The 13,072-nt window shown below is 42.5% G+C and overlaps 3 protein-coding genes across 3 annotated transcripts; 2 read left to right on the top strand and 1 right to left on the bottom strand.

Annotated features, from left to right (window-relative positions):
• Positions 1-641: 641 nt before the first annotated feature.
• LOC116212918 (copper methylamine oxidase-like) lies at positions 642-5,632 on the top strand. The gene is made up of 12 exons (XM_031547670.1): positions 642-1,213; positions 1,709-1,818; positions 1,922-2,227; positions 2,392-2,504; positions 2,607-2,937; positions 3,036-3,251; positions 3,348-3,584; positions 3,883-4,068; positions 4,191-4,331; positions 4,607-4,875; positions 5,010-5,091; positions 5,203-5,632. Exons 1-12 carry the CDS (start codon positions 979-981, stop codon positions 5,347-5,349), a joined length of 2,373 nt encoding a protein of 790 aa, XP_031403530.1. The 5' UTR covers positions 642-978; the 3' UTR covers positions 5,350-5,632.
• A 527-nt stretch (positions 5,633-6,159) lies between these two features.
• Positions 6,160-9,693, top strand: LOC116212919. Its single transcript, XM_031547671.1, has 2 exons — positions 6,160-6,665; positions 6,799-9,693. Exons 1-2 carry the CDS (start codon positions 6,297-6,299, stop codon positions 8,281-8,283), a joined length of 1,854 nt encoding a protein of 617 aa, XP_031403531.1. The 5' UTR covers positions 6,160-6,296; the 3' UTR covers positions 8,284-9,693.
• Positions 9,694-10,641: 948 nt separating this feature from the next.
• On the bottom strand, positions 10,642-12,506 carry LOC116212920 (myb-related protein Hv33-like). The gene is made up of 4 exons (XM_031547672.1): positions 12,354-12,506; positions 12,099-12,271; positions 11,852-11,981; positions 10,642-11,749 (listed from the first exon to the last, which is right to left on the bottom strand). Exons 2-4 carry the CDS (start codon positions 12,232-12,234, stop codon positions 10,999-11,001), a joined length of 1,017 nt encoding a protein of 338 aa, XP_031403532.1. The 5' UTR covers positions 12,235-12,271; positions 12,354-12,506; the 3' UTR covers positions 10,642-10,998.
• Between the last annotated feature and the right edge of the window lie 566 nt (positions 12,507-13,072).

Below are 13,072 nucleotides of genomic sequence, written 5' to 3'. Positions count from 1 at the left end.
TATATGTGATTCCTGAAAGAAGCCATATTTTGGTAGATGAGGAAATATAAGTAAACTATGTAATTTTTTAAAGTTATTGATATTTTGGTAGATGATGAAAAATTTATTGATATTTGGTAGATGATGAAAAAAGCAAACTATGTTATTTTTTACGTTGAGAAGTTTGTGGCATATGATCCACGTAGGCACGCCATTAACGATCATGTTCGCAGTTTTGACTGTCCAATTAACGGAGTGATAAGTCAGAAAAACGGAAGTAAACGTTGTGATTTTTCATGTCAAAATTTAAAAAATTAATAAATCGATGAATTTTTGAAAGTAATTGATTTTTCAGGTTATTCTCCATAAAATAAATAATAATAAAATCATGAAAAAATAATAGGACAGAACCAAATTAAAAAGAAAAATATTTATGTACCTGTTTCATTCCCCCTCTGCCCCTGACGATTTTATTCCTATCCAAAGCGAAAAAGAAATTCAATTAGACATTTATTTTGACCCAAAAAGTAAATAAAATAATAAAAATATAAAAAGTTGATAATTATGGACCTAAAATAATAATAATAAAATAAGTTTCCAACTTGAAGTTGTGCACGTGATGATGGCCTCTCCCATATAAATAGCAGCAAAGGGGGCTCTTGACCTCTGCCACTCTGTCACCTCTCTCTCACTCTCTCTCTCTCTCTCTGAGCTCTGACATTACCGTTCACTCGTCCTTTCATGGCGTCTCCGTCCTCCCAGGTCCTCTGATCTCCGTCACTGAGGTTCTCTGATCCTGTCCCTGCTCCCCGCTTTGAGTTCTTGAAGCTCCTGAGTCGATCTCGGCCGCGTTGGTGGTGGCGGCGGACTGAGAGTGAGGTGAGGGGGGAGGAGGCATTAGCAGGAGAGAGAGTGAGTCAGGGTTTGCTGTATGTCAGTAGACTGCGTTGAGACTCACAACAGCTACGGTGGATTTGGCGCGATCTCGAACCCCCTGCAATGGCCCCAGCTCCGCAAAAAGCGACGCCCTCCTCTGCTTGTTGCCTCCAGGGCAACCCCGCCTCCGTCGTCGTCGTACCTCGGGAGGCCGCTCCTTCCTCGGCCTCTGCCTCCGGGGAATGGACCGTGGCCGCGACCGACCGCCGCGAGGACAAGAAGGCCGCCGCCGCCGTGGCTTCCCTGATTCGCCCTGTCGACTCTGTCCCTGATCCTTCCGCAAATCCTTCGACCAAAGGTAATGAAACTGACGCCCGGAGGTACCCTTTTCCATCCATTTCGTCCGACATGTTTCGTTCTCGTCGGATCACCTGATTGGTTATGAATGATTCGGTACACATCATACCTGATTCGTATATAGCTGAACTGGAGAAGCGTTGAAACAAGAGAAAGAGAAAGCTCTGACGCATCAAAGCTAAGGCTAATACGACGACATAGATAGTATTTGCTTGCTTTTACATCATTCTTGGACCCTTTCGCCTTTTGTGCTGGTGCATGGAACTTTACATGTTCGGTGTGTTAATGTGCGGGATTGTCGGCCCACCCATGAGCCTAACACCATTGAATTATTTTTGTCTGAATCTGTTGTTCTACTTATGTATGTTGTCGTTGTCAGCTGAACAGCTCTTTGCGAGGTTGGAAAAATCAAAGACCTTTACTATTACTTAGCGATTCTCTGCATCTTACCGATTCTTTTGTTTGATCGATTGTTAATTTTCTTGCATTTTTGCAGGTGTTCCAGTCATGCTACGAGCTCAAACAAGCCATCCTTTGGACCCTTTATCGGTAGCTGAAATTTCAGTCGCAGTGGCGACTGTCAGAGCTGCAGGGTCGACTCCTGAGGTTATTTTATGAGTCATATCGTGTTTTTTTGTAGCAATATACTCCCTTTTCTAGGATTAATTTCGATAAGATGGTTATTGATCTGTTTTCTTTTGCGTTTCAGATTAGAGACAGCATGCGCTTTGTTGAAGTGGTTCTACTGGAGCCAGAAAAAAATGTTGTTGCCTTGGCGGATGCTTATTTCTTTCCCCCATTCCAGCCGTCATTACTTCCCCGAACCAAGGGCGGGCCGATAATTCCGAGCAAGCTCCCTCCAAGGCGAGCTAGACTTGTAACTTACAACAAGAAGACGAATGAGACGAGCATATGGGTCGTCGAGCTATCGGAAGTGCATGCTGCTACTAGAGGTGGGCATCACAGAGGAAAGGTGATCTCATCGGAAGCTGTTCCTGATGTTCAGCCCCCTATGGTAAGCTCAGACTAGCCTGAACTTTCAGGCTTGAGAGATTCTTTCTCGCATCAACTATTAGAAATAGATTTCTCAATTTCTCAAAATATTTTTATAAGAAAAAGTTGCTACGCTGCATGGATTCCTTATCTTATGATTTTCTTCACTACTCCGCGGAAACCTAGGATGCAACTGAGTATGCTGAGTGTGAAGCTGCTGTTAAAGATTTTCCTCCGTTTATAGAGGCGATGAAAAAGAGGGGAGTTGAAGATATGGATCTTGTCATGGTCGATGCGTGGTAAGTTCAACTAAGGAATCAATGGGCTCTTGTACAATATTATTGATATTCCATACTACATTATTTCTATTTGTGATCCATGTTTACATGTTCTTTCTGTAGGTGTGCTGGTTATTTTAGTGATGCTGATGCTCCTAGTCGAAGACTTGCTAAACCTCTCATTTTCTGTAGAACTGAGAGTGACTGTCCTATGGAAAATGGTTATGCTCGACCAGTTGAGGGCATTCATATTGTAGTTGATATGCAAAACATGGTTGTGATTGAGTTTGAGGACCGTAAACTTGTTCCTCTACCTCCAGCTGATCCACTGAGAAACTACACTCCCGGTGAAACACGAGGAGGTGTTGACAGGAGTGATGTGAAACCTTTACAAATAATACAGCCAGAAGGTCCCAGTTTCCGTGTTAGTGGATACTATGTGGAATGGCAGAAGGTAGAGTGGTCACTGGAATGTCACAATTAATTGTGGAAAATCTGTACTTACTCTTTTTTGACCTTCCGCATGTACTGATATTCTACTTATTTTGGCAGTGGAATTTCCGCATAGGATTTACTCCCAAGGAGGGTCTTGTCATACATTCTGTTGCTTATGTTGATGGCAGTCATGGTAGGCGACCCGTAGCTCATAGGTTGAGCTTTGCGGAGATGGTTGTACCCTATGGGGATCCAAATGAACCACATTATAGGAAAAATGCTTTTGATGCTGGGGAAGACGGCCTCGGGAAGAATGCACATTCTCTCAAGAAGGTCGGTTTGCTGTTTTTAAGTTAATTCTTGTCATACTTGTGTCAATAAATCCCATCAAGCCCTCTGTTTCTTAACCTAAGTCGATCAATTTGGCAGGGATGCGATTGTTTGGGTTATATCAAGTACTTTGATGCTCATTTTACAAATTTCACTGGAGGTGTGGAAACGATTGAAAATTGTGTATGCTTGCATGAGGAAGATCATGGAATCCTGTGGAAGCATCAAGACTGGAGAACTGGCTTGGCGGAAGTTCGGAGGTCTAGACGGCTATCAGTGTCCTTTATATGCACTGTGGCCAATTATGAGTATGGATTCTTCTGGCACTTCTATCAGGTGAGTCCAAAATATCTAAAAAGGCCGGTATTTCAAATATTTGACTCAATGCAAATGTTACTTTTCCTGCACCTACCCTCTGTTATATATCTGTTATGCATCCGTGTACATTGTCCAAGCAATGCAGTTATTCCCTCTGTGATTTAAAAATATATTATCATTAATTCATTCCTGAATAGTCCATCTTTGCATATATATATATATATGTACTTTATCTTTCGGGAACATGATAGACAGCTCTAAGGAGTGGACTTTTGGAAATATTATGGAGCTACATTCTGCCTTCTTACGTATACAGGATGGAAAGATGGAAGCTGAAGTTAAACTCACTGGAATTCTGAGCTTAGGAGCATTGCTCCCTGGAGAGGTTCGAAAATATGGTACCATGATTGCACCTGGTTTGTATGCACCTGTCCACCAACACTTCTTTGTCGCTCGTATGGACATGGCTGTTGACTGCAAACCTGGAGAAGCATACAATCAGGTACATTGCTCTAGCTTCTTAACGTGATTTTTTATTGATAATGTATTTCAACTGGATTTTATTAATCTCTCAGCATTGCTTATTTGCCTTTTCCACTTTGGATTTATATCTGATCTTGGCAGGTTGTTGAGGTGAATATGAAGGTTGAGGAACCTGGAGAAAATAATGTTCACAACAATGCATTCTATGCTGAAGAGACACTGCTCAAATCAGAGTTGCAGGCGATGCGTGACTGCAATCCTTTGACTGCCCGCCATTGGATTGTACGGCACTCTTTCTACTAGCCTTCGTCGATATTCCAGTTTTCCGAACTAATTTTTACGGCCTTTTAAGCTCATATTGAATTATTCATGATACTGAACGGTTTGCATGTCCTGGACATTAGGATCAGAATTTGAACCTGTTGGGGAACATAAAGGGGAATTCTAGTTTGTTGATATATGGCTTTTCTATTTGTGCTGGAAATTTGTGAATTATAAATCCTTGAGCATATACGTATAGATTCTTCAGCATGACCACCTGCTATTTCATACTCCAGGTGAGGAACACTCGGACTGTCAATAGGAACGGACAGTTAACTGGCTACAAGCTTGTACCAGGTTCGAACTGTCTTCCATTAGCAGGCTCCGAGGCTAAGTTTCTGCGCAGAGCTGCTTTCTTGAAGCATAATCTCTGGGTGACACCTTATGCACGGTACGAGAAGTTCCCTGGAGGTGAGTTCCCGAATCAAAATCCACGTGTTGGTGAAGGATTGCCCACATGGGTGAAGCAGAATAGACCCCTTGAAGAAACCAACATTGTCCTTTGGTAATCCACATCTATTCCCTCTGTACTGGATATCTGTATATCGTCCTATAGTGTCGAAGAATTGTTGCTCTCAATCCCAATTTCGGTTGTTCCAAAAGATAATCAAATCGTCTCGATACTGATAAAAATTGCAGGTATGTATTTGGGATCACTCATGTTCCTCGACTGGAAGACTGGCCGGTTATGCCGGTGGAGCGCATAGGTTTCACGCTAATGGTACATGTAGTTTGCGCTTTTACATACTCTCCTCGGGCTTGTTAACCAGTTTTGCGTCCTAGGATGGCTTCTCCGGCAATGAGACTAATGGGTTGCACGTGTGTACTGCAGCCTCATGGATTCTTCAACTGCTCGCCTGCTGTCGATGTCCCACCAAATGTGTCATGCGATATGGATTCCAAAGACATCAGCAGTGAGGTCAAGGACAACGTGGTCGCTAAAACCTTCCCGGGCGGTGGAATTCTGGCAAAGCTTTGAAAAGTCATATCTGTCCACTCGAATTTCACCCATCCTGCCCGGTGGAATTCTGGCAAAATTTGAAAAGCTGTCTCTTCTACTTGCTTTCAATTCGTCTTTGTGCAAACTCTCGAAATCCCTATGGATGTTGTGTCGGGAAACTTCAGTCCCTTGTTGTATATGGATCCATTTGCTAGACGACTAAAAGGACCGACGTGACTTCGTTTATCAGCATGTCTTTTATCCATCTTCATGGTCAGGCTGCCAAAGATATCCCGACTTGGAAAGGGTTGTGGTTTTGCCATTTGGTTCAATCGCCTATCCCGTAATGCAAGGAGTCGACCTTCAAATCATGGTCAGCTTGCATGGTGTGATGTCCCTTACTTTTGCACATATCCTTTTTTGGGTGCTTACTTTTGCACGTATCCTAAAACACGAAGCATATATTCTCCATTTAATTATTTAATTTTAATTCAAAAAAACGATATATTCCAATCGGCTTTTCTTTTTAGTGGAAAGTTGACCTGGCAGTCTATATTATTGATTCCCCCACCCCATAAAAAAGAAAAAAGAAAAGAAAAAGAATCCAATATTCTTCATTCAGAAATTAAATTAAATTAATCAAATTAATAAAAGTGGTGGGAAATAGGGATAGGATCACGGACCAACATACCTTCCCTCAAATAAAATTAAAATATTGGGAATATATAAATTTAAGTTTGAAATCTAATAAAATTTAAGTGCAAATATATTAAAAATTAAATCAGGAACACAAACAAAGACTTCTGCTACTAAAAATTCCAATACTCAATTCTCCTCTCTCTCTCTCTCTCTCTCTCTCTCTCTCTCTCTACACTCTCTAGTGGTCAGTCAGTCAGAGCCAAAGTCCAAGAAAGGAAAAGCATCAGCTCACAAGAAACACAGACACATAGAGAGAGAGAGAGAGAGAGAGAGCGCGCAAGGAAGGAATGGCTGCTGCTACAGCTACTGCTGCTCCGGCGACGCCCTTCGGGGAGGAGAGGACCCTTCAGGAGGAGCTCTCCTCCCCGATCATCTTAGCTGACCGGGTCATTAAGCTTGCTCAGGAGGCTGAAACCACCCGCCCCGAGTGCTCCGACCTCGCCGACCAGACCGACCGCCTCTCCCAGCTCCTCCGCTCCGCCGTCCGCCTTACCTCCTCCACCCCCTCCCTCTACGAGCGCCCCGTCCGCCGCATCGTCTCCGACATCTTCAAGAACCTCGAGAAAGCCCTAACCCTCGTCAAGAAATGCAAGAAGCACGGCTCCGGCGTCCTCCGCCAGGTCTTCGCCATCGCCACCACCACCGACTTCCGTAAGGTCCTCAGCAACTCCCACTTTTCCCCCCACCCCCTCCCCCAAGCAATTCAATTCTGCTGAGTTCTTCATTTCCTGAGCTGGGAGAATCGAAGGTTTGAATTTTGATTCTCATTTCCGTTGTAAACTCTATCAGGTCCAGTCCCTGCTGGAGTCCTCCATTGCGGACATGAAATGGCTGCTCTCTATCTTCGAGTCAGACGGTGCCAATCTTGCTCTTCCCCCGATCGCCAGCAATGACCCGATCCTCGCGTGGGTCTGGTCTTACATCGCTACGATTCAGATGGGCCAGCTCAAGGACCGAGTTGATGCAGCCAATGAGCTCGCTTCACTCGCTCGCGACAACGAAAGGAACAAGAAGATGATTGTTGACGAGGGTGGAACTCAGCCCCTGTTGAAGCTGCTGAAAGAAGGGGGCCTGCCCGATGCCCAAATTGCTGCAGCAAATGCTTTGTTCAACCTTGGGACGGATCAAGAGCGGGTGCGGATCATTGTTCGGGAGCTTGGGATCCCGACTATTGTCCATGTTCTAGCTGATTCCCCTATGAGGGTTCAGGTTTCCGTGGCTAATTTGGTGGGCCAGATGGCTGAGCTGGACAATGTAGCTCAGGAGGAGTTTGCTCGAGAGAACGTGATTAAGCCATTGATCACACTACTCTCGATGGACACCGCCTTGGACGACCCGAAGATTCAGGCAGGTAGAACGAGCATTCATTCCCTTGTTCAGATTAACAAGGAGTTGGGGGGGAAACCGAAGTCGCTGAACAATTACTCCAGTTTGAATTCCTCGTTCTCGTCCCATTCCGATGGTAGCAGCAGGGGCGGGCATCACAGGAAGGAGAGGGAGGTGGAGACCCCTGAAATGAAGCTCAAGCTTAAGGTCAGTTGCGCTGGGGCTCTGTGGAGGTTGTGTAGGGGCAGTCTGGTGAACAGCAGGAAGATTACCGAGACAAAAGGGTTGCTTTGTTTGGCTAAGATTATCGAGGTGGAGAGAGGGGACTTGCGATTCAACTGCTTGATGACCGTGATGGAGGTGGCGGCTGTGGCAGAATCAAATCCTGATCTTAGGCGAGCAGCTTTCAAAACGAACAGTCCTGCTGCTAAGGCAATTCTGGAACAGCTGTTGAGGATTCTTCAGGAAGAGAATGATCCCGAGTTATTAATTCCCGCCATAAGGTCAATTGGTTCTTTAGCTAGAACTTTTCCGACAAGGGAAACTCGCATTATCAAGCCGTTGGTTACACAGCTTGGACAGAGACATGTGGATGCAGCGATCGAAGCAGCAATCGCCCTTGGGAAGTTTGTCTGTCCTGAGAATTTTAATCACTTGGAGCACTCAAAGGCGATAATTGAATTCGATGGCGTGCCTCCCTTAATGAGATTGTTAAAGACAAGCGATCGTGCTCAGATTTACGGGCTTACATTGCTCTGTTATCTTGCCCTTCATGTTGGGAACAGTAGTGCCCTTGAGCAAGTACGGGCACTGAATGTGCTCGAGACGTCAGCACGTTCCGTAGTGTCTCAGCGCCCCGACCTTAGGGAGGTTTTTGCGAAAGCAATTCATCAACTCACTCTCTTTCAAGCGGGAGGTCACCCACACAGACAGCCCCATGCTCTGTAATCAGAATTCTTTGACCCAAAATTTTATTCTTCCACATAGATCGGTCTGTTTGTCGTGTATGATAGACTTCAACTACAGAGGAGAATGTGCATTTGTATTCAGAGGAGATTGGGCTTGATAGAATGAAGAAGCTGTTCTCTTACATTGTTAATCCTCATGCTTTATAATTGGATCCAAGTAATTCAGTTGAATTACTTCCTGTGATTTTCAATGTTTGCCAGATCCTGCTACCTACTCCTATCTCTGCTTTTTATATCGTCTTGTAGCTTCTGCCTTGGCTTTCTTCGACTTCACTGCTCCTAATGGAAATCCTTGCTTATACCCTTCTTTCTACTTGCTGCTGATTTATCTGCTTCGATCTAATCTGTGATACTGTGATAGAATTTTGTATGCTTACATCGTATCTGGTTTTGGACAGCATATATTCAGCGATATATCCTTCCGTTTTAAATGATATCATGCTCTTATCGGCCAGTCCTGCACATTGACTTCATAAGCTTGGGTAAGGATCTATTGCCGAATCACCTTCTACCATTTCAGCACTTCCTTCATCAGCAGGGGGATTTCTTCATTGATTTTTCATCTGCTTAATTTATAGTGTTGTTTCAGTTTTCATGTCATGATGCTTAGCGTTGGCTTACCCAATTGTTTCAGTTGAGGATTGAGCCATTAATAATAGTTCCATGGACTGACCGAATCATGAAAAGTGTAACTAGCAGATGCATCAGTAATATCTTTCCAGACCATCGCTCTGGTAAATTCGAAAAACAGCTTTTCTTCAGCGGGAAGTTACTGGTAACTTCTTCTCGATGGAATATATGATTGGTTTACTGACATTTCAGGAGCTCTTTTGTTTTGAGCTTTTTGTTAGCGCAGCATGAACTAATGAGTCTTTTATCTCTTTTTCAATATTCGGTTCTCTCTTTAAAAGCTTGCTTTCATCGTTAGCTGGTTTATCGGTGAGAATATCTCTCATAAGAGAGTAATGTCTTTGTAGAGGCAAAGGCTGATATATAGTCTCAAAACCACCAGTGTATATACGAAATCTCTGTTACTCATAAGTCTCGGTTGATACAGTGTGAACCGTGAGTTCGAGATGGTCGGTCCGGCCTGCTCAGATTGATCGGGACTCGGGAACACCCTCTTCTTCCTCGGTTCGATGGAAAAACAAATTGGTCTGGCCTCGAAGAAAATTCACCTTCGATGCTGATGAGTGAGTAACTTCAGCTTCTGATGCTCAAAGTACATCGATGGTTTTGCGAGTTTTTATGGGCGATATATGGCCAAAGTTCATTTATATGGGGCTTTCCTTTTTCTGATTTGTGTTAATAATAACGTGCAATGTACTGTAATTGGTGTCGACTCCTATCATACATGACAGTGCCTCGTATAATATCCGTCGAGCTGCAATATCTGAATCACTCTTTATGGCATGAATTCCTAGCTAGAATTCAGCTCGCATACTTCTCCTTTTCTGATGTAATTTGCGTTGGATGATGTCTTGAATATTTTGTTTGTCTTATAATTTTAAAAATTTTTTGTTGACCATCTTACATGTTATCTGAAGTAAATAAATAGGATCCCTTGTTAACATTGAGAAGAAAAATGGCAATAATTGTTATTTTAGTTGAGCTTTGCCCTACACTTAAAATTTCACCTCACTCACTTATACTAAATCCATGAATCTCTCAATAATCAAAATAATTTTACATCTTTTATTTTTTGATTTGAAAAAATAAATTTTTTAAAGTGGGCAGTCACACCCTCTTCGAACTCCGGAGTTTTATTCGATATAACTACTCTCACAGGATGCGGTCCGTCGCTAAACTCTAGACGTTAATATAACTATCCTAAATCTTAACCATCAGGCTGCCGAGCCTCGATGTCTCACCCTCTCAATAATAATGACATATCAAAAGCCACAGCCAATTTCAGCCTTTTCTTCGAGGGCAATTCCAGCCTTACTTGGGACACTCCCACCGATTTAATTAATGGGACTCTTGGAGGGGCCCTTCTTAATATGTACATATATGCATACATATATATACACAAACATGGACATGACATAATAAAGTAGTCTAGAATTTATCAAGTAAAGCTGTCACAAATATTATCATAATATTTGCCAGCAACATACAAACTTTTCGTTCTCTATATAATTTATAAAAGAAATTAATTAATTGGGTCGCCATCTGTCAATCAGATTATGTCTAATAGTGATATATTTGAACTGGAAGAATTAGAATTATGCGGCCATGGGCTAAGCAAGAAAAAGACACCCCCCCCATGCATGCATTATTATTGGAACAGACAATTTGATTAATTGATAGGAGAAAAGACTAACAATATTATTGAAAATAATAGACCTCCAAAAAAATATGTATTTTCTTTAAGTCCTTATAGGAAACAAAGTTGTAAGATAACAAGGAGAATAATACAAATTCAGCACTAAAAATATTTAAAAAGAAAAGAAAAGAATTTTTTTTTTTTATTTCTCAAACCTTTCAGAAGAAACTTCTCTCCCTGTAATATGTGTATTAAATGTCAACATGTATGTGTATATCTCTCTCTTAACTTCGAAATCTCCGAGTATATTGTAAGCCGAGACCCATATCTCGACTTAATTTTGTAGTGAAATCAGTACTCCCTTCGTCCGACGAGGAGACGGAGAAAAAGATTATGTGCTCATCTCGGATATACAGAGGTATTAGGATCTTACAATTGGTCGAATATGCCAAAGCCCGTCCTCGTGAAATCTTCTGATAGTGAAGTTAACTGGTAGCTATTGAAGTTTACTGAGCTGCCATCAATCACCAGATGCTCCTCCTCCAGTTGCCATGAACTCGGGTTCAAGTCGTCTTTGGACTTGACTGCAAACTGAAACAGGCAATCGAAGGCTTCATTTTCCGATGCGTCGTTCACCTGAATCCCGCTGCTGTAACTGCTGATATTCGAGCTGTTGCTGGAACACTCCTTGGAGGTCGAATTTTCATAGTTAGTCAGGCTTGGCATGGACGAGAATTTGATCCCTGGGCTTGTGCCTATACAGTTCTGGTTGTCGAATATTGACCTCGAGTTTGAATGGTACTGACTCATCATCAAGCTCGGGTTACATAAATCTGGGTCGAGACCTGCTTGGCATTCAAAGAAAGGTAAAGAATATTCAAGCGCCGATCCGTTCATTCCTCTCGATGAATCAACTAGTCCGATGTTATGGTGATCAGCGAGTGTATCATTGACGAGGAATGTTGGCTCGCGTGCCCTTAAGCTGGATACTGTTCGAACTTCCTCTTGCGGTTGAAGAAGTGATTCGTCATTCTCCTCTTTCACCTGGACTTCGGCGAGTGGCTGGTGGGTAGCTGGATTGATGCCTTGCTTCATTAGCTTCTTCTTCAGGTACGAGTTCCAGAAGTTTTTAATCTCATTATCTGTTCTCCCGGGTAATTGCCCCGCAATTTGCGCCCACCTGGACCAGATAAAAAAGCATTCACCAAAACAATAAGCACGACAAGAAAAATTACGGACTTACGGCTTTCGGAGTCTAGATGCGCTTGTATCAAGTAACTACCTGTTCCCAAGAATTTTATGGAGGTTGATGATGAGATCTTCCTCGTCCTGCGAAAATGTGCCTCTCTTGAGGTCGGGTCTCAGGTAGTTCAGCCACCTAAGTCGACAGCTCTTCCCGCATCTTTGCAAACCTTCGGAAGATGATTTTGGTTGGACAGAAGTGTCAATAAACTTACAAAAGGATATGAGAATATTGAAGCCGAACATTAAATGATAATTGATTAGTTGATCAACAATATGATAATTACCGGCGAGCTTGGGGACGGAACTCCAGCACCCGTTTGTTCCATACCGAGTCATGTAGTTGAAGAGCTTCTCGTCCTCGTCGGGCGACCACAGGCCCTTCCTCAGCTTCTGCTTCACACAACAAGAATGTTTCCCCATCTCCCTTCGTCCTCTGATCGATCGATGTAATAGGCCGCTGTGTGAAAACGATCAATATCAGTGAAAGCCCAACAAGGAGGGCACATATATATTAGCTCTTGGTTGAGATGGGTACTGACCTTATCTCTCTCTGAGAGTCTGATATATGAAGGTATGTGTGGCTATAGCTATATATGTATATGTCTGATATATATATATATATATATCAATATCTGTTGGGGAATTGAACGTGTGTTTAGTGTGTTTATTATTTTATGACTAAGAGGGAGAGACAAGACATCAAGAAAAATATGGAGGGTTCAAACTACTCTTAGAATTCAAGTTAAGAGGGGAGAGAGAGAGAGAGATTATTGCCCAAAAAGGAGGGGGAGAAAGAGAGAGGGCAATAAAGTGGGATTTACGCAAAATTTGGTGCTGGTTTTCTTTTGTTTCTTTGAATTGGAGGACTTAGATTGGTGTTTAAGATATCATGTTATGTTCTCATTTATCAAACATACATATCAATAAAAGCAAAATAATTATAAAAAGGGGTAATTACACTGGTGGTTCAAAAAGTTTCACTAATGTATCAAGTTGGTCCAAAAAGTTTTTTTTGCTACGTGATAGTACAAAATATTTCAAAGTTGTAACATGATAGTAGAAACCGTTATTTCGCCATTGACGTCGTCATCTCGCCATTGATATGGGTGGACCTTTAAGTTAATTAAAGAAATATTTTGTACCATTATGTTATATCTGTAAAACATTTTGGACCAGTAAGTGATAATTTTAAAAGAGTTTGAACCATCATGTAACGTTCCACCAACTCTTAAAAATATATCAGAGCCACGTGTCGGTC

This window comes from Punica granatum, chromosome 7 (genome assembly GCF_007655135.1).
Source record: "Punica granatum isolate Tunisia-2019 chromosome 7, ASM765513v2, whole genome shotgun sequence".
Classification (NCBI taxonomy): domain Eukaryota; kingdom Viridiplantae; phylum Streptophyta; class Magnoliopsida; order Myrtales; family Lythraceae; genus Punica; species Punica granatum.
This window is presented reverse-complemented; position numbering and strand designations above follow the sequence as displayed.

What these genes read in the sequence shown, in the direction of transcription:
- LOC116212920 (XM_031547672.1), bottom strand. Translation starts at nt 12,234, where the DNA reads ATGGGGAAACATTCTTGTTGTGTGAAGCAGAAGCTGAGGAAGGGCCTG. An exon ending in TTCCGTCCCCAAGCTCGCCG is followed by an intron (nt 11,982 to 12,098) that starts GTAATTATCATA and finishes CATCTTCCGAAG; the next exon opens with GTTTGCAAAGATGCGGGAAG. An exon ending in CATAAAATTCTTGGGAACAG is followed by an intron (nt 11,750 to 11,851) that starts GTAGTTACTTGA and finishes TATCTGGTCCAG; the next exon opens with GTGGGCGCAAATTGCGGGGC.
- LOC116212918 (XM_031547670.1), top strand. Translation starts at nt 979, where the DNA reads ATGGCCCCAGCTCCGCAAAAAGCGACGCCCTCCTCTGCTTGTTGCCTC. An exon ending in ATGCACATTCTCTCAAGAAG is followed by an intron (nt 3,252 to 3,347) that starts GTCGGTTTGCTG and finishes TCAATTTGGCAG; the next exon opens with GGATGCGATTGTTTGGGTTA. An exon ending in TCTTCTGGCACTTCTATCAG is followed by an intron (nt 3,585 to 3,882) that starts GTGAGTCCAAAA and finishes TTACGTATACAG; the next exon opens with GATGGAAAGATGGAAGCTGA.
- LOC116212919 (XM_031547671.1), top strand. Translation starts at nt 6,297, where the DNA reads ATGGCTGCTGCTACAGCTACTGCTGCTCCGGCGACGCCCTTCGGGGAG. An exon ending in CCACCACCGACTTCCGTAAG is followed by an intron (nt 6,666 to 6,798) that starts GTCCTCAGCAAC and finishes AAACTCTATCAG; the next exon opens with GTCCAGTCCCTGCTGGAGTC.